The 26985-nt window shown below is 52.8% G+C and overlaps 2 protein-coding genes across 2 annotated transcripts in view; one reads left to right on the forward strand and one right to left on the reverse strand.

The window, feature by feature from the left end:
• LOC311188883 (erythroblast NAD(P)(+)--arginine ADP-ribosyltransferase-like) overlaps positions 1-26985 on the reverse strand; it is a gene marked incomplete at its 5' end in the record, with an annotated part of 72859 nt that overhangs the window by 24067 nt on the left and 21807 nt on the right. The window lies entirely within an intron of this gene.
• Positions 23495-25331, forward strand: LOC311204817 (erythroblast NAD(P)(+)--arginine ADP-ribosyltransferase-like). The gene is made up of 2 exons (XM_084279107.1): positions 23495-24569; positions 24886-25331. Exons 1-2 carry the CDS (start codon positions 23795-23797, stop codon positions 24996-24998), a joined length of 888 nt encoding a protein of 295 aa, XP_084135233.1. The 5' UTR covers positions 23495-23794; the 3' UTR covers positions 24999-25331.

The raw sequence follows: 26985 nt of genomic DNA on the forward strand, positions 1-26985 counted from the left end.
AGAATGGAAGGAAGGGCAGGTAGCCTGGGAGGAACACAGGGAGACTGTCCAAGGAGCCAGGAATCGGGTTAGAAATGCTGAAGCCCTGACAGAACTACATCTGGCCAGGGATGCCAAGGGCAACAAGAAAAGTTTTTACAGGTACATCAATGAGAAAAGGATGATGAGAGAAACTGTGGGCCACAAGTCAATGGGACCTGATGGGATCCACCCCAGGGTCCTGAGAGAACTGTCAGATGTGCTTGCCAAACCCCTTTCCATCATCTATCAGCAATCCTGGCAGACTGGGGAATTTCCACTCGACTGGAGGCTGGCAGATGTGACACCCAGATATAAGAACAGCGGGAAGGAAAATCCGGGGAACTCCAGGCCTGTCAGTCTGACCTCAGTCCCTGGATAGATCATGGAGAGGGTCATCTTGGGAGCTCTCATGCAGCCCATGTGTGATGGCCAGGGGATCAGGCCCAGTCAACATGGGTTTACAAAAGGTAGATCCTGTCAAACTCACCTGATCACCATCTATGACAAGGTGACCCGCTTCATGGAGAAGGGGAAGGCTGTGGATGTGTCTACCTGAACTTCAGGAAGGCCTTTGACATGGTTTCTCACAGCATTGTGACTGAGAAACTGGCTGCCACTGGCCTGGACAGGGGGACCCTCAGCTGGGTTAAAAACTGGCTGGATGGCCGGGCCCAAAGGGTGGTGGTGAATGGAACCAAATCCAGCTGGAGGCCGGTCACGAGTGGCACCCCCAGGGCTCAGTCCTGGGTCCAGTCCTGTTAAACATCTTTATCAATGACCTGGATGAAGGGATTGAAGCTCCCTCAGTAAGTTTGCAGATGATACTAAACTAGGAGGAAGTGTTGATCTGCCTGAGGGTGGGGAGGCTCTTCAGAGGGATCTGAACAGACTGGACCGATGGGCTGAGACCAACGGGATGAAATTTAACATGGCCAATCCCCTGCAGCGCTACAGGCTGGGGGGGACTGGCTGGAGAGCTGTCAGGAAGAGAAGGACCTGGGGGTGTTGGGTGACTGACCAGGAGCCATCAGTGTGCCCAGGCGGCCAAGAAGGCCAAGGGCATCCTGGCTTGTGTCAGAGCCAGCGTGGCCAGTTGTGCTGGGGAGTGGATTGTGCTCTTGACTGGTCACTGGTGAGGCTGCATCTCGAGTACTGTGTCCGGTTCTGGGCTTCTCTGCAAGTGCAGAGAAGGGCAACCAGGCTGGGGAAGGGGCTGGAGGGCAAATCCTCTGAGGAGCGGCTGAGGGAGCTGGGGGTGTTGAGCCTGGAGAAGAGGAGGCTGAGGGGAGACCTTCTCCCCACCTACAACTACCTGAAGGGAGGTTGTAGAGAGGTGGGCGATGGTCTCTTCAGCCAGTGGACAGGAGATGGGACAAGGGGCAATGGCATGAAGCTGTGCCAGGGCAGGGACAGATTGGACATTAGAAACAAATGTTTTCCTGACAGAGTTGTCAGGGCTGGAACAGGCTGCCCAGGGAGGGGGTTGAGTCACCTTCCCTGGATGTGTTCAAAAAAAGGATAGATGAGGTACTCAGGGATCTGGTTTAGCTCAGGATGGGACTGGTTGGACTTGATGATCTTAAAGGCCTTTTCCAACCTTGTGATTCTGTGATTCTGTGATAACCATTAAATCCCACTCCTTTGGAATAAACACTGGAATAGGTGTTCCTGGTCCAAGGTTCCCATGGGCTTCTCAAGGGCATTAGAGGCTCCAAGATCATGCAATAAATGCCATTTCCCTGTTGGATGGGGCCCTGGGCAACCTTGTGTAGCTCCAGGCCTGGGGGTTGATAACCCTGCCTGTGGCAGGGGGGTTGGAACTATGATCCTTGGGGTCCCTTGCAACCCAGAGCAGTCTATGATTCTATGATTACAAAAATAGGTGTATTCCAAGGGCTGTTGGAAGGAACAATATGTCCAGTCTGAAAGCTGTTCAGAAACTAACTGCTGAGCAACATTTCCCTTTTTAGAGTCCACTGATCACCCCAAAACAGTGTTTCAGTTAGCTCCCTGCAGTTTGAGCAGGACAGGACACTGTCAGTGTCCACTGTCATGAGTCCTGTCAGTGGCTGCTACTACTAATCAGGACACAGTACTTAGTACTAGTTACTTAGTACCAATTTGTACGTTCCACTGCTGCAGCAAATCTCATCCCCATAAAGAAACAGGAGCCTGAAACACAAAGGGCTGTAGCCATGCAGTTTGTCCAGCCAGACCTTTTGCCGGTAGGATATGGACGCTGTGGTTTGGAATTTCCAGAACCCCTATGCCAGTGATAGTGTTTTGTGTGGACTTCAGAGGCCATCCTTTGGGGCAGTTATTTGCTGTAATTCTAGAAACACTGGCTCCAGCGCCCACCAGCCCTGTTAACTTCTTCCCTGTTACAGATACTGTGAGCGTAGGGTGCTGATTGGTGACATCAGGGGTCCAAAAGCCTTGGGAATCGGTGCTTCCAACCCCCTCTAGTCCCTGGATTCCTTTCTCTGGGCTTGGTTGCAAAAATGGCAACAGTATGAGTTGTGTTATCCTTTGTCCCGAGCTAATGACTACAAAGCCTGTTAAGAGAGTTGCTATCACTTTTATTTCCCCTTTATAATCCAAATCAATAACTCCTGGCAATAGAAGAAGTCCTTGTTGTGATACGCTCAGTTCCCGGAGGCAGCGGATGCCATACCCCTGTCTCTATCAGAATTCCTTCTCAGAGATTATTGACAATTACTTCTGAGGCAGCTGCCAAGTCCAATCAGGTGCTGCCTGCAGCTGTGGGGGGTAAGTCAGCAACTCTCTGCTTCCCTGATGCTTCATCTGTTCCACAACCTGGATAAGGGACCCTGTATATTGAAGACTCGAAAAGCCAGAAACAAACCTCAACAGCCTTGGTGACTATTAAGCAGCTATTCTTTATTGCAGCTATTCTTTATTGCAGCCAGAGTTTTGCTTCGGGCTTTTTGAGGCTTCCATATTTGGGGGCTCAGGGTCTCCTGCCTCCTTCACGCTTCCCGACAATGCGTTTCCATGTGTGTCTGACCTAGATTTACACTGATTGCTCCAGTGAGAAACTTTACAGCATCGAAGGTATAATTTAGATAGGCATGAATCCTGCCTTTTAACCCCTTTCACTAGGGCAGTGTTTGCTGATATGATCGTCCTTCCCGCAATTAAAACATTTAATTGGTTCCTTTGCCATTTGCATTCTCCAGAGGGTGCCAGTCAGGGCATCAGCGCGATGCAGTTCTGTCCCCACATTTTGACAGACCTGCACACATTCTCCTACAGCCACTGCTTGCCCTCCAATGGAAGTTAATGCAGCTCGGCAGTCAGCGTTAGCCTTTTCATGGGGTAGTTGTAAAAGGAAGGTCCCAGCGGCTTCCTTATCATCTGTCTGCCTCTGAAGTTGAAGTTTATCATCTGTCTGCCTCTGAAGTTGAAGTTTATCAATAAATCACACATATGACTCTTGTGGGCCCTGTCGGAGAGCAGCAAAAGACCCACTTCTCCTCCCCGCTTCAAGCACTCGCTGCCCGGCTCTGGTAGCTCTCAGTGAGGATTGTGTGAAAATGAACCCTGGCTGACTCGGAGGTGTACTGTACTGTCTGGTACCAGTTAACATCTCAATCCCTCAATAGGTTCAATCTCAGTAGGTTCCAAACCTCAATAGCTTCCTGCCTGTTGTGCAGGCGTTAGCAGAGTTTTCGTCAAGGTGATCTAATACTGTGGCATCGTGACATATGAATTACTAGAATGGCAGGCATGGTATGAGAAACCATTCCTGTCATCTTCTGGCCCAAAGTGAATTTCTGGGCTGCTTCAATTTCAAGTATTAAATGTACCCTGTGGATGTTTTCGCCTTCAGTCCAGAGAAGGGCTACGAAGATGCTGAAGGGCCTGGAGCATCTCCCCTGTGAGGAAAGGCTAAGTTGGGACTGTTCAGCCTTGAGAAGAGAAGACTAAGGTGGGACCTAATTAAAGTTTATAATTATCTGAAGCAGGGGATGCAGGGGGAATCAGCCAGCCCCTTTTCAGTGTCTGTGGGGACAGGACAGGGGGCAATGGCTGCAAGTTGGAGCACAGGAAGTTCCACATGGGGAAGAACTTTTCCCCAGTGAGGGTGAGGGAGCCCTGGGACAGGCTGCCCAGGGAGGTGGTGGAGTCTCCTTCACTAGAGATACTGAAGACCCACCTGGACGCCAATCTGAGTGATATGTCCTAGGGAGCTGCTTTGGCAGGGGGGTTGGACCCGATGATCTCTCGAGTTCCCTTCCAACCCCTACAATTCTATGATTCTGTGATTCAGGATGGCTTTGAGCTGTGCAGCCTGAGCTGTGCAGTTCATTAGGAAACTACCATGCACCACCAGTTCCTCATATCTTGCTATACAAGTCCCACTTGTTATTTCTCTCTCTCTCTACTGTCTCAGTAGAATGTCCTTATCCCAACACATGAAGTTTGCCTTTGGCATTCTTTTCCCCTCTCTCTCTGATGGAGGCAAACAATCTCTCATCTCTGAACTGATCTTTAAACATTTCTGTCCAATGTTACAAGCTGAGTAATATCTTTTTCTTTTTTTTCCTTTTTTTCTATCACCAGGACCATAAAGTCCTGGGGTACTAAATTCATCCCACATTCTTTCTGTCATTCAGGGTGATTGTGCAAGGTGAAAAACATGTCAGCATACATCATGTCATCCCAGTTCCCTTCTCTCCTCATAAAAAACACTAATTGTAACAGGGTACTGTAACTAAGAGTCCTGTTTTGTGGCCATTTTTCTTCATAATTTGACTTATGTGTTGGCCAGCTCCGATTACAATACTTCATTAAATTATTTGTATTAACACTCTTACCGGGTTCTCCTCCAATACCCTTCCAATGCAAAACCACACCACCCAAAGGCCTTTTCTTTGGGATTTCCCTACTTTCTTTTCCTCCCATTGTCAATTTCATCTTTTAACCCACAATTCTCATTATTGTTTATGGCTCAGTCCTCTTCTACCTCTACAAAAATACCAATGAGGATGACACAGTTCCTGTATTACATTCTCAGTCCCACACAGGTTACACCAAATATCCAAAACAAACCATAAATAGCTGCTTGGTAGATTTTAACCACAATATTTACATTTTGCAACCAAAAAGAAATGACATCTGCAAAACCAAGGACAAGGATATCTCGTAGGCTTAATCTCTCAATTATTCCCAAAAATATAACTTGAAATTTCAGATTTCCCACACATATGTTAAATGACACACAGGGCTCCTGGACGTTGTTTTAAAATGCAAACAATGCCAATAAATACTATTACTACAGTTATCAACACTAACCACATTTTAAAACCCCCAGACCTATCATGAATTTAAATCAAACATTACCTCAGTGACCAAACGTCACACATTCAAATAGCTTCTTTTATTCACAACCCCTTCATCTGCCTGCGGCCGTACCCCTTGTGGGATACTGGAACCACGGGCCAGGACTCCGCACGCGCTTCGTGCCTACTCGCACGCCTCAGCCACACACATCCGCGCAGATCCGCTGCAGCTCAGTCCCTCTCCACTCACACCAGAGCGAACTCGCTTCACTCACACAAACAGCTCGTCAAATCTAAATCAGTGTTCAGTACTCAATAGCAATCAACCCCCAAAAAGTAGCGACTCCCTGTCTCCCATGGGACAGACAAGAACTCTACTAATATACCAACAGAATAGTAGTTACTGCAGAAATACACAGCTCAACCCACATGTACTAGATACAGGATTGGATAGCCTCAGGCACTAGTAGCCTGCTATATGCGCCCTGTGTAGGACATCTACAGCTTATGGCAAAGCCTCAAATGACCAGTCCCCAATTCCAAAAGAAACCAAATAGGAAAGTGCCCCACTGCAGGATGAGTGTGCACTTACCAAAGTCAGCACCAACCAAAAACCTTTTAAAGAACATAGAGGATACCTTATTCTTTATGGTATTGGAAGAGGATCTGGGGAACTACAGGCCTGTCAGTCTGACCTGAGTCCTGGGGAAGATCATGGAGAGGGTCATCTTGGGACCTATCATACCTGACGCAGCTGTTGTTACTTGGAGACTCCTTATGAATGTGTTACCACCCTTGAAATCCACAGAGCCTGATTCCAATAAGAAGGAGCCTCCTTAAGTCTCAGATTGTTTAGATGACCCTCTGGGCGATAAAGAGGGTATTTTACCCTCAGCCCCCACCAATCCAGAAAATGAGCCTGATTTATATCCACACTTGAAGGGGGGTTTTTCACCCTGCCCAGAACTCCCCCCTTGCTTTTACACTGAGGCTGGTGGAGCATCTCTCAATCCTCCTTCTAGCATTAACCCCTTCTCACAAGAAGTAAGAAGGGTATCAGTGCAGCGGGAGAGGGGTGGTTACTCCACAGCAATGGAGAACTGTAAGAGCGAGGCTGGTAATCAGGGTGACCTCTCTCTTCTGGCTTTTCCAGTGCTGTACCAACCACATCAGCCGCCTGTCCATGAGGGGGTACCCAATCAGGTAGATAAAGAATTGGAATGCTCCATCAGGAAAATGGGTTACAGAGTACCTTTACTGCAGGAAGAGTGGAAGGCATTGGTAATTCATATGTCACAATGCCACAGGATTAGATCACCTTGACGAAAACTCTGCTAACGCCTGCACAACAGGCAGTTTGGAACAGATTGAGATTGAACCTATTGAGGGATTGAGATGTTAACTGGTACCAGACAGTACAGTACACCTCCGAGTCAGCCAGGGTTCATTTTCACACAATCCTCACTGAGAGCTACCAGAGCCAGGCGGCAAGTGCTTGAAGCAGGGAGGAGAAGTGGGTCTTTTGCTGCTCTCCAACAGGGCCCACAAGAGTCATATGTGTGATTTATTGATAAACTTCAACTTCAGAGGCAGACAGATGATAAGGAAGCCGCAGGGACCTTCCTTTTACAACTACCCCATGAAAAGGCTAACGCTGACTGCCGAGCTGCATTAACTTCCATTGGAGGGCAAGCAGTGGCTGTAGGAGAATGTGTGAAGGTCTGTCAAAATGTGGGGACAGAACTGCATCGCGCTGATGCCCTGACTGGCACCCTCTGGAGAATGCAAATGGCAAAGGAACCAATTAAATGTTTTAATTGCGGGAAGGACAATCATATCAGCAAACACTGCCCTAGTGAAAGGGGTTAAAAGGCAGGATTCATGCCTATCTAAATTATACCTTTGATGCTGTAAAGTTTCTCACTGGAGCAATCAGTGTAAATCTAGGTCAGACACACATGGAAACACATTGTCAGGAAGCGTGAAGGGGGCAGGAGACCCTGCGCCCCCAAATATGGAAGCCTCAAAAAGCCAGAATCAAAACTCTGGCTGCAATAAAGAATAGCTGCAATAAAGAATAGCTGCAATAAAGAATAGCTGCAGTAAAGAATAGATGCAATAAAGAATAGCTGCTTAATAGTCACCAAGGCTGTTGAGGTTTGTTTCTGGCTTTTCGAGTCTTCAATATACAGGGTCCCTTATCCAGGTTGTGGAACAGACGAAGCATCAGGGAAGCAGAGAGTTGCTGACTTACCCACCCCAGCTGCAGGCAGCACCTGATTGGACTTGGCAGCTGCCTCAGAAGTAATTGTCAATAATCTCTGAGAAGGAATTCTGATAGAGACAGGGGTATGGCATCCGCTGCCTCCGGGAACTGAGCGTATCACAACAAGGACTTCTTCTATTGCCAGGAGTTATTGATTTAGATTATAAAGGGGAAATAAAAGTGATAGCAACTCTCTTAACAGGCTTTGTAGTCATTAGCTCAGGGACAAAGGATAACACAACTCATACTGTTGCCATTTTTGCAACCAAACACAGAGAAAGGAATCCAGGGACTAGAGGGGGTTGGAAGCACCGATTCCCAAGGCTTTTGGACCCCTGATGTCACCAATCAGCACCCTACGCTCACAGTATCTGTAACAGGGAAGAAGTTAACAGGGCTGGTGGGCGCTGGAGCCAGTGTTTCTAGAATTACAGCAAATAACTGCCCCAAAGGATGGCCTCTGAAGTCCACACAAAACACTATCACTGGCATAGGGGTTCTGGAAATTCCAAACCAAAGCGTCCATATCCTACCGGCAAAAGGTCTGGCTGGACAAACTGCATGGCTACAGCCCTTTGTGTTTCAGGCTCCTGTTTCTTTATGGGGATGAGATTTGCTGCAGCAGTGGAATGTACAAATTAGTACTAAGTAACTAGTACTAAGTACTGTGTCCTGATTAGTAGTAGCAGCCACTGACAGGACTCCCCTGCTCAAACTGCAGGGAGCGAACTGAAACACTGGTTTGGGTTCATCAGTGGACTCTAAAAGGGGAAATGTTGCTCAGCCATTTTTTTCTGAACAGCTTTCAGACTGGACATATTGTTCCTTCCAACAGCCCTTGGAATACACCTATTTTTGTAATCATAGAATCATAGACTGGTCTGGGTTGCAAGGGACCCCAAGGATCATAGTTCCAACCCCCCTGCCACAGGCAGGGTTATCAACCCCCAGGCCTGGAGCTACACAAGGTTGCCCAGGGCCCCAGCCAACAGGGAAATGGCATTTATTGCATGATTTTGGAGCCTCTAATGCCCTTGAGAAGCCCATGGGAACCTTGGACCAGGAACACCTATTCCAGTGTTTATTCCAAAGGAGTGGGATTTAATGGTTATCACAGAATCACAGAATCACAAGGTTGGAAAAGGCCTTTAAGATCATCAAGTCCAACCATTCCCATCCTGAGCTAAACCAGATTCCTAAGTACTTCATCTACCCTTTTTCTGAACACATCCAGGGAAGGTGACTCAATCCCCTCCCTGGGCAGCCTGTTGCAGGCCCTGACAACTCTGTCAGGCAAACATTTGTTTCTAATGTCCAATCTGTCCCTGCACTGGCACAGCTTCATGCCATTGCCCCTTGTCCCATTATCTCCTGTCCCCTGGCTGAAGAGACCATCGCCCACCTCTCTGCAACCTCCCTTCAGGTAGTTGTAGGTGGGGAGAAGGTCTCCCCTCAGCCTCCTCTTCTCCAGGCTCCACAGCCCGCCTCCCTTAGCTGCTCCTCAGAGGATTTGCCCCCCAGCCCCTTCCCCAGCCTGGTTGCCCTTCTCTGCACTCGCTCCAAGACCTCAATGTCCTTCTGATGGTGAGGAGCCCAGAACTGGACAGGGGTACTCGAATTGCAGCCTCACCAGCGCCCAGTACAGGGGCCCTTGGCCTTCTTGGCTGCCTGGGCACACTGCTGGCTCATATTGACCCTGCAGTCACCCAACACCCCCAGGTCCTTCTCTGCCTGACAGCTCTCCAGCCAGTCTCCCCCAGCTTGTAGCACTGCAGGGGGTTGTTCTGTCCCATGTGCAGCACTCTACACTTGGCCTTGTTAAACTTCATCCCACTGGTCTCAGCCCATCGGTCCAGTCTGTTCAGATCCCTCTGAAGAGCCTCCCAACCCTCAGGCAGATCAACACTTCCTCCCAGTTTAGTGTCATCTGCAAACTTACTGAGGGAGCTTCAATCCCTTCATCCAGGTCACTGATAAAGATGTTGAACAAGGCTGGACCCAGGACTGAGCCCTGGGGGTGCCACTCGTGACCGGCCTCCAGCTGGATTTGGTTCCATTCACCACCACCCTTTGGGCCCAGCCATCCAGCCAGTTTTTAACCCAGCTGAGGGTCCACCTATCCAGGCCAGTGGCAGCCAGTTTCTCAGTCAGAATGCTGTGAGAAACCCTGCCAAAGGCTTTCCTGAAGTTCAGGTAGACACATCCACAGCCTTCCCCTTCTCCATTCAGCGGGTCACCTTGTCACAGAAGGTGATCAGGTTCGTTTGACAGGATCTACCTTTTGTAAACCCATGTTGACTGGGCCTGATCCCCTGGCCATCATGCATGTGCTGCATGACAGCACCAAGATGACCCTCTCCATGATCTTCCCAGGGACTGAGGTCAGACTGACAGGCCTGGAGTTCCCCGGATTTTCCTTCCGGCCGTTCTTATATCTGGGTGTCACATCTGCCAGCCTCCAGTCGAGTGGAACTTCCCCAGTCTGACAGGATTGCTGATAGATGATGGAAAAGGGGTTTGGCAAACACATCTGACAGTTCTCTCAGGACCCTGGGGTGGATCCCATCAGGTCCCATTGACTTGTGGCCCACAGTTTCTCTCATCATCCTTTTCTCATTGATGTACCCATAAAAACTTTTCTTGTTGCCCTTGACATCCCTGGCCAGATGTAGTTCTGTCAGGGCTTCAGCATTTCTAACCCGATTCCTGGCTCCTTGGACAGTCTCCCTGTGTTCCTCCCAGGCTACCTGCCCTTCCTTCCATTCTCAGTAGGCTTTTTCTTTTTTGATTTGAAATTGCCCAGAAGCTCCTTGTTCATCCACACAGGCCCTGGGGTTTTTACTGTCTAATTTCCTCTTTGCTGGGATGCATCCCCCTGAGCTTGGAGGAGGTGACCTTTGGATAGCAGCCAGCTGTCTTGGGCCCCTCTTCCCTGTGGGGCTCTGTCCCATTGCACTCTACACAGCAGTACCCCAAAGAGGCCAAACTCTGCTCTTCTGAAGTCCAGGGTAGCAAGTTTGCTGTGCACCCTCCTCGTGGTCCTGAGGACCCAGATCTCCACAATATTGTGATCACTGCATCCAAGGCTGACCTTGATCTTCACATCCCCTACCACCCCTCCTTGTCAGTGGGAACAAGGTCCAGCATGGCACATCTCCTCATTGGCTCCTCTGTCACCTGGAGGAAGAAGTGATCATCAACACGTTCCAGGAATCTCCTGGATTGCTTGTGCTCAGCTGTGCTGTCCCTCCAGCAGATATTGGGGTGATTGAAGTTTCCCACACAGACCAGGGCTTGAACATGTTTGCTCAATGTTAAACATTATCTAAATATCCTGTTTCTCAAGTTTCCACACAGTGGGCAATTCATTAGCACATAGATAAAAGGTTTGGTTTTACAATGATACAATATAAAGCCAAGGTTTTATAGCTTAATTACAAATTCAAGATTGATCAGCTCCCTTTCAAGTTCCCCTTTTTCAATATTCTTATAAATTCCTTCACAACATTTGATATTGTTCATGTTTGGTTACTGTGGGCAATGCCCAAACTCTCTCAGCTAGAGATAGGTTATGATAGTATTAAAGTATTATTTATGTCAAGCTTTACTATGCATTGTATGTAGTCTTTGAACTGTTTCATTTGAGCTAAAATTTTGTTTAACTTGTTAAAAGTGGTTCTGACTTTACTTGCATTCAGGGATTCCTAATGCCAGAATAAGGCAAGCTGTTCTGCTGCTGCAGCATAAAAAGTACAGGTACTGTTTTCGAAAAAGAGATGTCAAAGATTTCTTATGGATTCTACAAATGGGGTTTGTAGACTGAATCCCATTTGCAAATATTAATTGTCTGTTCCAAACAGCCAGGTTCTTGCTGTGTAGACTCATGACTGCAAACCATTCCAGTTGTGGTTAACTCACGCTTTGTGAAGGACTGTGTCCCTCAACAGATGTTTAAGGGACCAGGTCGAGATCGTGTTGGTGGTTGTTTGTACAAGTGGGTGTCTGTCTCAGCACTGCTGGACCATCGCATCATCTACCACGGCCGTAGCAATGGCGTATCAGGCAAAGCACAAGAGGACCCATTTCCTGCCCTCCTATGAAGCAAAGTCTGTGTAGCAAAGTCTGAGAACTTTAACATAAACCCTGTATATGCGCCCAGACCTAGGGTGGAAAACCAGAGAGGGCTCCACAGACCCATGAAGACCACTGAGGATTTTGGGAGACGCCCTAGTGATGCCATTGGGCGTGCGCAGTACCACAAGCAGTGTGATGGGTGGGGTTAAGCTCAAGAGTTCTCAGAATATGCTGATTGTTTCCCGGAAGGGGCAATACACCTCAATAAAAGAGCCCTGACAACCAGCACCAAACAGAATTCCCCACCTGACGTGAAGTCGAGTCGCACAGACGGGACCCCGCAGCTCCACGGTGGTAGCTATTGCACCTTTACTTTCCTTTCCCCATCTTTCTCTCTCTTTCTTGCATCTCTGAGAATGTTGATGTAGCTGTTAAACTACTTCTTCTCCTTATGGCACCTGAGCTCGTTTGTGTCTTAATCTCACTCTGGGAAGAACAACGAATCGCCCCCAGACGGGACCTTTCTGGGTCGGGACACCCCTGTGTCCAACAGCACCACAACAGGGACGTTCCCCCAACCCAGAGCTGCTCCTGCCAGATCAGGCAGGGACCAGGCTGTCCCCAGCCCTGCTGCCTGTATCCTGACCTGGCACAGATGCCCCTGGCCAGAGCCATCCATATCTCCGTGCCACCTGTGCCACAACCTGCCCCGTCCTCAGTGGTGTGAGAGGGGGTTGGTGCAAGCCCTGGGCTCCAGGTGAGCATCAGGTCCTGCAGGAAAATGCAGAGCCCTCAGTGGGACAGCACCTGCACCCAGGTCAGAACAAAGGCAGTTTATCCCATGGGGCTTTCCTGACTGACTCCTGCAGCCAGGCTGCAGGGCAGGAGGGGCCAGTGGGCAAGCTGAGTGCTGGGGAGTTGAGATGGTAAAACTAACCAGGGTGTGGGGACTAGATCTGAGCCTGAGCAATCCTGCCTGGGACTGCTCTAAAAAGGGTGGCTGGTTCTCATCTTTCCTACCAGTGACGGGCAGGCACCAAGGGGCTGGGTGCCACAGGATCTGGGGAGCAGCACATCGACACCACCACAGGACACAGGTATGGCTTCTCGCTGGCGTGTCCCCAGGGGTTTGCTTCTGGCAGGAGACACCACAGACCCTCGGGCTGCCAGGGCCATGGGGCCAGGCACTGGGGACACCTGCCTCTGGGCATGGTCTGAGGCAAGTAGTGGTGTTGGGGCCTTGGCCAGTGCTGGCGTTGGGGTCTTGACCGTGCACTGACTGGAGATACAAGTGGGGCTGTTTCCCCCCAGCCTGCTCCACTTCACAGCCCCCTCGCAGGCCCTGCTCCCCTGAGTTGACCCCACTCTTGTTTCTCCACATTTCCCATCTGCCTGCAGAGGAACCAGTTGCTTCCCTGCCCACAGCACCGCAGCAGCCGGGGGCTTCTCCCAGGGTGGCTCTGCCTGCCATGGAGCATCTGGCGCTGGGCTTGGTGTGGCTGCTCGGGATGCTGGCCACTGTCAGCCCCATGGAAAATCAAGTAAGCATCGTGGAGAAGGCACTGGACATGGCCCCCAACTCCTTTGACGACCAGTACAAGGGCTGCAGTGATGAGATGGAAGCAAAGCTGATGGAGCTCAACAGCACCGAGTTTGAAACTAACAGCGTGTATGCTGAGTCTTGGAAAGGAGCAACTATTGGATTGCAGGGCATCATGTCACAGTTGTCAGTGCTGAAGCCGGAGCAGGCAATCGCCCTGGCAGCATCCATCGTTCAAACCCCATATGCGCAGAAGTTCAATGAGGATGTGCATGAGGCCGGGCGTTCCCGTGAGGAATACCTGCAAAACTTCCACTTCAAGGGGCTGCATTTCCTGCTGACCTCAGCCTTCCATGCCCTGCAGGATGCCCAGCCTCGACGCTGCTATGATGTCTACTGGGGTGTCCAGAACATCTTCTTCACTGCCCAGCCTGGCCAAACTGTCCGCTTTGGGCAATTTGTCACCTCCAACCTAAAGAACGAGAGTGCTGAGGGGTTTGGCGATGGCACCTTCTTCTCAGTGAAGACCTGCTACGGTGCCCCCATCATCTTCATCAATGCGAGTTCAGTGGAGTCAGTCCTCATCCCACCCTTTGAGACCTTCGAGGTCACCAATGTCATCCATGAAGAGAACAGTACCTACATTGGGCTCCGTTCCCGGGGCGTGTACAGCAAGTACAACTGCGAGTTTGTGAAAGGTAAAGTGCTGGGGGATGGTCCCTCCCCACTGACAGGGTGTGGGGGACAGAGTGGCCCCATCCCAACAAGTCTGCCAGGAAAGGGGGATGTCACCAGGGGGGAGGGTGACAGAGGCAGCTTGCCCTTGGGCGTGCATCCTGGCACGTCTTCCAGCCGCTCTCCCCTGGGGTTTGCAATGGGGCCCTTAGCGGCAAACAGGGTGCAGCGTGGCACAGCGTGGTGGGGCGCAGCATGGCGCGGCACAGTGTGGAGCAGGGTTGGGGCGGCACAGGGCACTGCAGCAGCAGTTGTGCTGACGGTTGGTTTCTTTGGCAGAGGAGCGATGCAAGAACCAGACGTGTGACTTCAGAGCATCTGAGCTGAAAGACGGCCGTGCAGCTGCGGAGGGTACACCCGATCCAAGCCCCCTGCCCTCAGAGCTGCCCCTGACTGCCTTTCTGGGGGTTTCTCCTGGCAGTCAAAGACAAGGAAAACGCGTAGGGAATCTGAGACAAGATGCCACCACTCCACCACAGTGGAGCCCAAATGAGACCCTTTCTTTTCCCCCAGAGGAATAAAGACTTGCTCCAGACCGAGGAGTCTCTGTTGCTTTCCTATTGCTGTGTGGGTTGGGAGTGGCTGGGGTGGGGGCTGAAGCCGGCATCCAGCCCACTCACGTCTCCAGCCCTCCCACACCCACAGCATCCCGCAGAGCGGTGCCCACAGTGCAGCTCTGCTCAAGGGGTGAGGGGGTGTCTCCCAACTAGGGTCTGTCCCTGCCTGCCCATGGCTGCCTGCAGATTGGGGAGGGGGGTTGCAGCCTTTGCACTGAGGGAGCAGGGATTGGGTGGACACCAGCTACCCCAGCCCCAGTGCCCTGGAACAGAGTCCTGCCAGCACAAGACATGCCGGTGGCTCCCCCATGGAGAAGCACAGGGGGTTCATCTGCACCATGCCAGGGGACAGCCCAACCCTAGCAGATGCAGAGGGGGACATAATGGGCCCTGTTACTTGTGGGTCCCTGTGCCTCAGAGCTCCCCACAGTCCTCCCCCTCCTCTGGCAGAAGGTGCAGCCATGGGACCAGGCACCCCTGGGGTTTGCAGGGCTCCCCGTGGCTCTCTGGCCCCAATCCAGGATGGCAGGGGGTCAGGGACACACTCCGCCTTCTGCAGGCACGCGGGCCACTTCCTTTCCCTCCCAACTCACCCCACAGCTGCCCTCTGCACTCACAAGCACCCTGTCCCCAGGACACGGGTCACTGCAGGTGACCCGGCCCCAGGTTGTCAGTGTGTCACATGCCAGTGGGGACACAGGAGGGGAGGGAAGTGTCTGGTACAGCCAGAAGCAGATGGCACAACTCCAGGCACTGAGGAGTTTCATGGTCTGAGCACGAACCCAGAAGCCTTTCTGTCCTTGTGCAGCGGCAGCTTCTATGTGACAGATCTCAGGGGCTCTGCAGGAACCTGCTGGGCACCGCGTGCCTGGCTGTGCGGCCTGTCCAGCCAGTACCAGGGTGCCTCAAGTCCCCACCAGGACCAGGGCCTGTGGTCGTCAGGCTACTGCAGCTGCCTGGAAAGGGAGTCCAAACCAGAGTGTCCCCAGAGGAGCCTGTCCCTTCTGCCTCACACATAAGCTCTCGACTCGTTCTTCACCCCGCGCTATGCAGAGCTCCACACACTCCAGTTGCTCTCTCACGTCAAGAGCAACTCCCTTCCCCTCCCCTTCCCAGCCTGTCTATCTGAAACAGGACGCAGCCAGCCATGAGAGCAGCCCGGTCCTGCCAGCTGTCCCACCGCATCTCTGGGACTGCAACGAGATCGTGGCCCTGAGACCGCACAGTCCTTCCCTTCCCTGGGGAGGTGGTCCCGATACGGGGCTGGGCCCTTCTGGCCTTGGAGAAAGCCCATCCCGAGAGAGATGTAAAGATACAGACCCCGGCATCCCGACTGCTGTGTGGGCTGCGCTGTCTGGCAGGGCCCTGCTGCGCGAGCAGGCCCCATGTCTGTTGGATTCCAGGCAAAGCCTGGCACAGGCTCAAGGAGGAATCCAAGGGAGCATCTCCACCTGTCTCTGCTTTGGCCACGGGAGCAGTTTTGCGTAGCTGGGTTTTAATGCAGAACGGGGGTGCTGCAGAGCTGGCTCCTGCAAGCAGCAGCCAGAAGCTCTGTGCAGGCCCCAGAGAGTAAACAGCGACCAGCTCAAGGCCAAAGTTGCTGCTGACCAAGGCCGAGCCAATCGGCGATGGTCACAGCGCCTCTGGGAATCATATTTAGGAGGAAAAAGCCTTGCAGGCAGCTGCATTTTGCCACCAGAGAAGGGAGCAAGAGGATGTAAGGAGCTGTGCAGACACCCAGGGCAGGGAAGAAGGAGGGAGGGGGAAGAATGAGGCCCTCCAGGTGCTGGAGAGAGATTCCCCTGCAGCCCCTGGAGAAGCCCATGGTGGAGCGGGTGTCCCCTCGCAGCCCATGGATAATGATGGGCAGGCGAGATCCCATCTATAGCCTGTGGAGAGACCGACCCATGCCACAGCAGGTTTGCCAGGGACTGTGTGGGACCAGGCCTGAGCAGTCTGTGCCTGAAGGTCAGCACCCCATGGAAGGGAGCCCTGCTGAGGCCTGTGGTGAGGAGATGACTCCCTGATAGAAAGGACTCAGGCTGGAGAAGTCTGTGGAGGACTGTATTCTGTGGGTGGGACCCAATGGTACAGCAGGGGAAACTTCTTTCTGTGACTGGTCGGTGTTCTTTCGCAGTCTGAGCTTGTAACAGTGAGTGCACAGGTGCCACCCCTCACAGGTGTCTCACTGTAACTCCGGGTAACTAAGCAATGGGAATGCACCTGCAGGACTGCTCACCCCACACTCAACCCCCTTCTCCCACCAGAAACTATTTACATTGACCCCGGCCATGCAAGGGAACAGGCTTCCCAGACAAGTGGTGGATGCCCCGTCCCTGGGGGTGTTCAAGGCCAGGTTGGATGGGGCCCTGGGCAACCTTGCGTAGCTCCAGGCCTGGAGGCTGGCATCCCGGCCTGTGGAGCTCTATGATCCTTGGGGTCCCTTCCAAGCCACGCTACTCTATGATTCTGTGATATCACAGACTGCATAAGGGAATCAATTAATGTCAAGTCTGCGAAGAAGGGAGAGGTGGGGGGGGGAAGTAGAGGCGGTTTAAGATCTGGAGGAGGAAAGAAGCTTGTGAGGAACTGACCGGAACCCCACTTGCCATGTTCCACTTCCCCCAAAACATGGCCTGGGAAGGAGGGAATAAAATCTTCAATAAAGTCAATTCTGATAAGAAGGGAGGGCTGGGTGGACAGTGCTTTAAGACCTGGCTGCACTTCTCATTACCCGACTCTAGTTCACTGGGGGTGTAGCTGTAGTGTAATAAATGAGTTTTCTTGTCTTTATTCTGCACTGAGTCTGTTTTGCCCATGACACTAATGGCAGAGTGATCCCTCTCTTCTTATCTTGATTCTTAAGCCTCCCAATATATATTTTCAGTTGAAAAGGGGAGTGAGCAAGTGGCTCTGGTGGGTATTTGGCCTCTAGCCAGGGCCAAACCACCACAGGTAGGCCACAACCCACATGGCAAATGCTTTCTTCTCCATTCCTTTGGCAGCAGAGTGCAGGCCACAGTTTGCTGTCACTTGGAGAGGTATCAATACATGTGGAATCGACGGCCCCAAGGGTGGAGACACAGCCCCACCATCTGTCTGGACTCACTGCTTCTCCCCCCTCACCACTGTTTTTTCTCGTCCTTCTCACCAAGAAGTGAATTTGTTTTTCTTTTGTTTTCAGGGGAAGGAAGAAACAGCGAGGAGGCCTGACTTCTTGTCTGCTATACTTTGCTCTGTCCCCATCTATGGGGTAGAGGGAAGCCAACTCCCCCTCTTTTCGATAGTGATAAGCTTGTCTTGCTAGCCAATTATGGCAAGGGGTTAATGAAGCTAGGCATGGCAAGAATTTCTAGAGATTTTGGTCAAACAGAAATGAGACCTTCAAGGCTTGGTGACCTGATGGCCGAGGTTATATCCAGACTTGTGAATGGAAAAACGATACAGGTGCTTGGTATTGTACTGGACAAATACATGGTCAACTGGGGAGATGTAATAGCAGCTTTTCTGGCCCTCTGGGAGATGACAGAATCACAGAATTGTAGGAGTTGGAAGCCACCTCACGAGATCCCAGATGCTATGAAAAGGGCATCAGCCCCTGACACCCCTGTGATGTCAGCAGGGAGCAGCTGTGACTGCCTGTGACCTCACTGCTCTTCAGCACCTGCCGCTCTGCACCTCTTGTCTCGAGCTCCTGTGGGTGCACTCGCAGGGCAGGCAGGCTGCAGTAGGACCTTTGGCTTGCTCTGTGAGCTTTGGCCTGGGGGAGACCAGCAGCTGTGGGCACCCAGAGCAGGCAGCCCCCTCTAGCACTGCTCAGGCAGTACGTGGTCCCCTCGTCCCACTACTGCTGGAGGGACATGGTTAGAGATGGTGTCCGGAGCAGATCTCCTCTACAGCACAGTTTGGAACCACCGATGCCCCTTCTGCTGGCAGAAGGGGGCTCGTCAGGAGCCTCCAAGCACAGATGCACAGTGCAGGTTTGGGGCCTCTTCCCAGCAGGTTTCCACACCCAGCACTTCCTGGGAGCGACCCTGGCTGAGCACAGGGGACTGCCCCGCCAGCCCTGCAGCTGCAAGGATACAAGCACATCTGCAGCACGGTGTGGCTGTCTCAGTTTCTCTCCTCCTGTTGTATCCAATACACATGCAGATGCTTTTTCCCCCATGATAAGTTTCTCTACCCACTGTAGGCAATGCTTTCCTCCCTGGTGTGGCAGTGATCTGCCCAGGACTGTCCTCAGCACACCTTGCAAGTGCAGCAAGAGGCTCTCTCGATGATGTGTGTACCTTGCCACCTCTGCCAGGAGAGCAAAAGCCCTTGACTACTTGGCAACCACTAAAACCATCAGTGTGTTTTCAACATGATTCATTTCCTAAATCCCACACACAGAACTACACCAGCTACTACAAAGAAAATTAACTCAGTCATAGCAGAACCCTGTTCATTATCCAACTCTTGGTGCACTGATGCGATGACTGACCTGATGTCTGATTGCACTCAGACTGTCCCCGACCCATAGCAGACCGGCCCCTCCCAACCAGCCCCTCTTATGGGGGTGTGATGTCACATGGTGTGGAAAACAGCCTGGACCAGCTCAGCTCACCTGTGCTGGCTGCTTGGGGAAGTGAACTCTGTCCTGGCCAGAACCAGGACAATATCCACCCTCTGTGTCCATCATAGAAAGCCACCAGGTTTGTGAGGCACAATGTGCCCTTAGTGAAGCCATGTTGGCTGTCACCAATCGCCTCCTTGTTCTCCATGTGCCTGTCTGCAGGAGGATCTGCCTTTTGCTAATTTCCTCTTTGCTGGGATGCATCCCCCTGAGCTTGGAGGAGGTGACCTTTGGATAGTAGCCAGCTGGCTTGGGCCCCTCTTCCCTGTGGGGCTCTGTCAAATTGTACTCTACCCAGCGGTTCCCTGAAGAGGCCAAACTCTGCTCTTCTGAAGTCCAGGGTAGCAAGGTTGCTGTGCACCCTCCTCTTGGTCCTGAGGACCCAGATCTCCACAATATTGTGATCACTGCATCCAAGGCTGACTTTGATCTTCGCATCTCTTCATTGGCTCCTCTGTCACCTGGAGGAAGAAGTCATCATCAGCTCCTTCCGGGAATCTCCTGGATGCTTGTGCTCAGCTGTGTTGTCCCTCCAGCAGATATTGGGGTGATTGAAGTCCCCCATACAGACCAGGGCTTGAACATCCATTTGTTCAATGTTAAACGTTATCTAAACATCTTGTTTCTCAAGTTTCCACACAGTGGGCTTGGTTAGCACATAGATAAAAGGTTTGGTTTCACAGTAATACATGTGACATTTTGCATAGCAATGTGCTGGGAGACAAGGGGGGCTGCAGAGCTGGCTTCTGCAAGAAGCAGCCTGAAGCTCTCTGCAAACCCCAAAGAGTAAACAGTGACCAGCTCAAGGCCAGAGTTGCTGCTGACCAAGGCCGAGCCAATCGGCGATGGTCACAGCGCCTCTGGGAATCACATGTAGGAGAAAAATACCCCACAGGCAGCTGCATTTTGCCACCAGAGAAGAGAGTGAGAGGATGTAAGGAGCTCTGCAGACACCCAGGGCAGGGATGGAGGGACGGGGACAAATGAGGCCCTCCAGGTGCTGGAGACAGATTCCCCTGCAGCCCCTGGAGAAGCCCATGGTGGAGCGGGTGTCCCCTCGCAGCCCATGGATAATGATGGGGAGCAGAGATACCATCTATAGCCTGTGGAGAGACCGACCCATGCCACAGCAGGTTTGCCAGGGACTTGGGACTCTGTGGGGGACCAGGCTGGAGCAGTCTGTGCCTGAAGGTCAGCACCCCATGGAAGGGAGCCCTGCTGAGGCCTGTGGTGAGGAGATGACTCCCCGACAGAAAGGGCTCAGGCTGGAGAAGTTCATGCAGGACTGTCTGTCGGGGGTGGGACCCAACTGTACAGCAGGGGAAGGGGTTGTGTGTGCAATGCCTTCCCCCCAGCTAAGAAGGAAGACAACTTCAGAGGAACGGGCTGAAAGCCCCCACTCCCCATTTCCTGCCCCACCTTGTGCCACAATGGGCGGGGGGATGGTGGGGGGAGGGAAGAAGGGAGCAATATTATGACTAAAGTAAAGTCTGCTATGAGGGGTGGGGGAAAGGAGAGGTGTTAAAGATCTGGAGGAGGAAAGTAGCTTGTAAGAGTCTGTTTTGCCCATGACAGTAACTGGAGAGTGATCCCTCTGTTCTTATCCAGAATCCTGGGGCTCTCAACATATATTTTCTCTCCTTTTCATCTGAAAACGGGAGTGATAAAGTGGCTTTGCTGGGTATTTGGCCTCTAGCCAGGGCCAAACCACCTCAACAAGAGAAACCCAAGGTTGTATAGCTTAATTACAAAATGCAAGACTCAACAGCTCCCTTTCAATTTCCCCTTTTTCAATATTCTCGTAAATTCTTTCACAACGTTTCATATTGTTAATGTTTGGTTACTGTGGGCAATCCTAAACTCTCTCAGCTGGAGTTTTTGATTTGCACCAAAAGATCAAGTTTACTATTCTCAGGCTCTAATTATTAACACCACCACAAGCAAAGGATGAATTAGTACATTCAATACTTTAGTGGCTGATGGAGAGTAACCCATAAAAACATCCCACCAATGATGAGCTTTTTCTGACTCAATTTGTCTTGAGATTTCCTTTAATTTGCTTTGAGATATGATAATTAAAAAAAAAAGATTTATGTCAGGTCTTACTATGCCTTGTACATAGTCTAACAATTGTTTCATTTGAGCTAGAATTTGTTTGACTTGTTTAAAGAGATTCTGACTTTACTTGCATTCAGGGATTCATAATGCCAGAATAAGTCAAGCTGTTCTTCTGCTGCAGCATATAATTTACAGGTAATTGTGCTTTGTGAAGGACTGTGTCGCTCAACAGATGTTCAAGGGACTAGGTCGAGACCATGTTGGTGGTTGTTTGTACAAGTGGGTGTCTGTCTCAGCACTGCTGGACCATCGCATCATCCACCACTGCTGTAGCAATGGAGTATCAGGAAAACCACAAGAGGACCCATTTCCTGCCCTCCTATGTACCTGTCTGTGTAGCAAAGTCTGAGAACTTAAACCCAAGCCCCGTGCATGCGCCCAGACCCAGGGTGGGAAACCAGAGAGGGCTCCAGAGACCACTGAAGACCACCGAGGTTTTTGGGAGACGCCCTAGTGATGGCATTGGGCATGCGCAGTACCACTGAAGGGTGGGTGGGGTTAAGCTCAAGAGTTCTTAGAATATGCTGATTGTTTCTCAGAAAGGGCAATAAACCACAATAAAAGAGCCCTGACAACCAGCACCAAACAGAATTCCCCCCCTGACGTGAAGTCGAGTCGCACTGACGGGACCCCGCAGCTCCACGGTGGTAGCTATTGCACCTTTACTTTCCTTTCCCCATCTTTCTCTCTCTTTCTTGCATCTCTGAGAATGTTGATGTAGCTGTTAAACTACTTCTTCTCCTTATGGCATCTGAGCTCGTTTGTGTCTTAATCTCACTCTGGGAAGAACAACGGATCTGCCCCAGACGGGACCTTTCCGGGTCGGGACACCCCTGTGTCCACCAGCACCGCAACAGGGACGTTCCCCCAACTCAGAGCTGCTCCTGCCAGATCAGGCAGGGACCAGGCTGTCCCCAACACTGCTGCCTGTATCCTGCCCTGCCTCCTGCCCTTTGAGCCCCTGCACAGCCCAGGGGCTGCAGGCAGGGACTGACCCGGAACAGATGCCCCTGGCCAGAGCCATCCATGGCTCCGTGCCACAACCTGCCCCGTCCTCAGTGGTGTGACAGGGGGTTGGTGCAAGCCCTGGGCTCCAGGTCAGCATCAGGTCCTGCAGGAAAATGCAGAGCCCTCAGTGGGACAGCACCTGCACCCAGGTCAGAACAAAGGCAGTTTATCCCATGAGGCTTTCCTGACTGATCCCTCAGCCAGGCTGCAGGGCAGGAGGGGTCAGTGGGCAAGTTGAGTGCTGGGGACTTGGGATGGTAAAACTAACCAGGGGGTAGGGAATAGCTCTGAGCCTGAGCAATCCTGCCTGGGACTGCTCTAAAAAGGGTGCCTGGTTCTCATCTTTTCTACCAGTAACGGGCAGGCACCAAGGGGCTGGGTGCCACAGGATCTGGGGAGCAGCACATCGACACCACCACAGAACACAGGTATGGCTTCTCGCTGGTGTCCCCAAGGGGTTTGCTTCTGGCAGGAGACACCACAGACCCTTGCGCTGCCAGGGCCATGGGGCCAGGCACCGGGGACACCCACCTCTGGGCATGGTCTGAGACAAGACCTCCTGGCAAGGAATAACCCACTGTATCAGGACAGGCTGGGGGATGAGCTGCTGGAGAAGAGCTCTGTGGAGAAGGACCTGGGGGTGCTTGTGGGTGACAGGGTGGCCATGAGCCAGCAGTGTGCCCTGGGGGCTGAGAGAGCCAATGGGATCCTGGGGGCATCAGGAGGAGTGTGTCCAGCAGGTCAAAGGAAGTGATCCTCCCCCTCTGCTCTGCCCTGGTCAGGCCCCACCTGGAGTGTTGTGTCCAGTTCTGGGCTCCCTGGTATAAAAAAGACAGGGACCTTCTGGAGAGAGTCCGGAGAAGGGCTACGAAGATGATGAAGGGCCTGGAGCATCTCCCCTATGAGGACAGGTTGAGTAAACTGGGACTGTGTAGTCTCGAGAAAAGAAGACTTAGGGGGACCTAATTAGTGTTTATAAATATCTTAGACATGGGATGCAGGTGGAATCAGCCAGCCCCTTTTAAGTGGTCTGTGGAGACAGGACAAGGGGCAATGGCTGTAAACTGGAGCACAGGAAATTCCGCACTGACATGCAGAAGAACTTTTCCCCAGTGAGGGTGCCAGAGCCCTGGGACAGGCTGCCCAGGGAGGTGGTGGAGTCTCCATCTCTGGAGAGATTCAAGTCTCGTCTGGATACCTATCTATGTAATATGAGCTGGGGAGCTGCTTTGGCAGGGGGGTTGGACACGATGATCTCTTGAGGTCACTTCCAACCCCTACGATTCTGTGATTCTGTGATTCTGTGAAGTAGTGGTGTTGGGGCCTTGGCCGGTGCAGGGGTCGGGGTCTTGACCAGTGCCCTGGCTGGGGAGGCAATTGGGACTGTTTCCCCCCAGCCTGCCCCACTTCACAGCCCCCTCGCAGGCCCTGCTCCCCTGAGTTGACCCCACACTTTTTTCTGCACTTCCCCATCTGCCTGCAGAGGAACCAGTTGCTTCCCTGCCCACAGCACCGCAGCAGCCGGGGGCTTCTCCCAGGGTGGCTCTGCCTGCCATGGAGCATCTGGCGCTGGGCTTGGTGTGGCTGCTCGGGATGCTGGTCTCTGTCAGCCCCATATTCCAGCCAGTCCTCATCGATGAGAAGGCACTGGACATGGCCCCCAACTCCTTTGACGACCAGTACAAGGGTTGCAGGGACGACATGGAGAAGGAGCTGAAGGAGCTCAACCGCTCTGAGTTTGACCCCAACAGCAACTACAGCAAAGCCTGGAAAAAAGCAACTGCTAAATGGCAGAAGATCGGCCCCGAGTCATCAGATCTGAAGTGGGAGGAGGCAGTCGCCCTGATGGCTTACACTGTACAGAGGCCCTCACTGTACAAGGAGTTCAACGCAGCTGTGCGTGAGGCCGGGCGTTCCCCTGAGGAATACCTGATCAACTTCCACTTCAAGGTGCTGCATTTCCTGCTGACTCAGGCTATACGTGACCTGCAGTATTCCCAGCCTCGCCGCTGCTACAAGGTCTACCGTGGGGTCAAAGGCATCATCTTCACTGCCCAGCGTGGTCAAACTGTCCGCTTTGGGTACTTTGCCTCCTCTTCTTTAAACAAGATGCGTGCTGAGAAGTTCGGCAATGACACCTTCTTTACGGTGAAGACCTGCTATGGTGTCCCCATTGAAAACTACTCCTTCTTCAAAACAGAGGAGGAGGTCCTCATCCCACCCTTTGAGACCTTCAAGGTCACCGGGGTCACCCACAGAGGGAACAGTGCCTACATTGAGCTCCGATCCCAGGGCGTGTACAGCAAGTACAACTGCGAGTTTCTGAAAGGTGAAGTACTGGGGGATTGTCCCTCCCCACTGCCAGGGTGTGGGGAATGGGGTGACCCCATCCCAACTAGTCTGCCAGGAAAGGGGGATGTCGCCAGGGGGGAGGGTGACAGAGGCAGCTTGCCCTTGGGCGTGCATCCTGGCACGTCTTCCAGCCGCTCTCCCCTGGGGTTTGCAATGGGGCCCTTAGTGGCAAACAGGCTGCAGCGTGGCACAGCGTGGTGGGGCGCAGCATGGCGCGGCACAGTGTGGAGCAGGGTTGGGGCGGCACAGGGCACTGCAGCAGCAGTTGTGCTGACGGTTGGTTTCTTTGGCAGAGAAGCGATGCAAGAACCAGCCGTGTGACTTCAGAGCATCTGAGCTGAGAGACCACCGTGCAGCTGGGAAGGGCACACCCCATCTAGGACCCCTGCCCCCACAGTTGTCCTGACTGCACCTCTCTGCTACCCCCAGGCCAGAGTGTCAGCCGCAACACTCTCAGGGCGTTCATCCTGGCAGCCACAGCCCTGGCAACCACTGTGGGAATCTGAGAGAAGATGCCAGCACTGCTGTGGCACCATGGCAATGGAAAGGGGTTGGGACAAGGATCCACCAGCTTCATGGAGGTTCCAAGATGGAACAGGGCAGTGGGAGGGCTGGGGGCATGGGGACAGCCATGCTGCTTATTCCTACCATGGTGCCACAAGCCCTGGGATGCCCCAGCATAACCGGGACATTAGCAGAGCCCAGATGAGACCTTTCCTTGTCTCCAAGAGGAATAAAGACTTGCTCCAGACCAAGGAGTCTCTGTTGCTTTCCTGCAGCTCTGGGAGTTTCTGGGGTGGGGTCTGAAGCCGGCATCCAGCCCACTCACGTCTCCAGCCCTCCCACACCCACAGCATCCCGCAGAGCGGTGCCCACAGTGCAGCTCTGCTCAAGGGGTGAGGGGGTGTCTCCAACTGGGTCTGTCCCTGCCTGCCCATGGCTGCCTGCAGATTGGGGAGGGGGGTTGCAGCCTTTGCACTGAGGGAGTAGGGAGGTGGTGGGCACCAGGTACCTCAGCCCCCGTGCCCAGGAGCAGAGTCCTGCCAGGACAAGACGTGCCGGTGGCTCCCCCATGGAGAAGCACAGGGGGCTCATCTGCACCATGCCAGGGGACAGCCCCAACCCTGGCAGATGCAGAGGGGGACACAATAGGCCCCGTTCCATGGGCGTCCCTGTGCCCCAGAGCTCCCCACAGTCCTCCCCGTCCTCTGGCACAAGGTGCAGCCATCGGACCAGGCACCCCTGGGGCAGCAGCAGGGCTGCCCACGGCTCTCCCACCCCAATCAAGGCTGGCAGGGGGTCAGGGACACACTCCACCTTCTGCAGGCACCGGAGCCACTTCCTCTCCCTCCCAACTCACCCCACAGCTCCACACACTCCAGTTGCTCTCTCACGTCAAGAGCAACCCCCTTCCCCTCCCCTTCCCAGCCTGTCTATCTGAAACAGGACGCAGCCAGCCATGAGAGCAGCCCGGTCCTGCCAGCTATCCCACCGCATCTCTGGGACTGCAACGAGATCGTGGCCCTGAGACCGCACAGTCCTTCCCTTCCCTGGGGAGGTGGTCCCGATACGGGGCTGGGCCCTTCTGGCCTTGGAGAAAGCCCATCCCGAGAGAGATGTAAAGATACAGACCCCGGCATCCCGACTGCTGTGTGGGCTGCGCTGTCTGGCAGGGCCCTGCTGCGCGAGCAGGCCCCATGTCTGTTGGATTCCAGGCAAAGCCTGGCACAGGCTCAAGGAGGAATCCAAGGGAGTATCTCCACCTGTCTCTGCTTTGGCCACTGTAGCAGTTTTGCGTAGCTGGGTTTTAATGGAGAACAGGGGTGCTGCTGAGATGGCTCCTGCAAGCAGCAGCCAGAAGCTCTCTGCAGGCCCCAGAGAGTAAACAGCGACCAGCTCAAGGCCAGAGTTGCTGCTGACCAAGGCCGAGCCAATCGGCGATGGTCACAGCGCCTCTGGGAATCACATTTAGGAGGAAAATACCCCACAGGCAGCTGCATTTTGCCACCAGAGAAGAGAGTGAGAGGATGTAAGGAGCTGTGCAGACACCCAGGGCAGGGAAGAAGGAGGGAGGGGAAGAATGAGGCCCTCCAGGTGCTGGAGACAGATTCCCCTGCAGCCCCTGGAGAAGCCCATGGTGGAGCGGGTGTCCCCTCGCAGCCCATGGATAATGATGGGCAGGAGAGATCCCATCTCTAGCCTGTGGAGAGACTGACCCATGCCACAGCAGGTTTGCCAGGGACTTGGGACTCTGTGGAGGTCCAGGCTGGAGCAGTCTGTGCCCAAAGGTAAGCACCCCATGGAAGGGAGCCCTGCTGAGGCCTGTGGTGAGGAGATGACTCCCCGACAGAAAGGACTCAGGCTGGAGAAGCTTGTGGAGGACTGTCTCCTTT

Source organism: Gallinula chloropus (assembly GCF_964237585.1).
Source record: "Gallinula chloropus genome assembly, chromosome: 1".
NCBI classification, from domain to species: Eukaryota; Metazoa; Chordata; class Aves; order Gruiformes; family Rallidae; genus Gallinula; species Gallinula chloropus.

Bases quoted from the DNA above. Each gene is read 5' to 3' on its own strand.
- LOC311204817 (XM_084279107.1), top strand. From the start codon at position 23,795: ATGGAGCATCTGGCGCTGGGCTTGGTGTGGCTGCTCGGGATGCTGGTC. The intron at 24,570-24,885 runs GTGAAGTACTGG...TTTCTTTGGCAG, and splicing joins CAACTGCGAGTTTCTGAAAG to AGAAGCGATGCAAGAACCAG.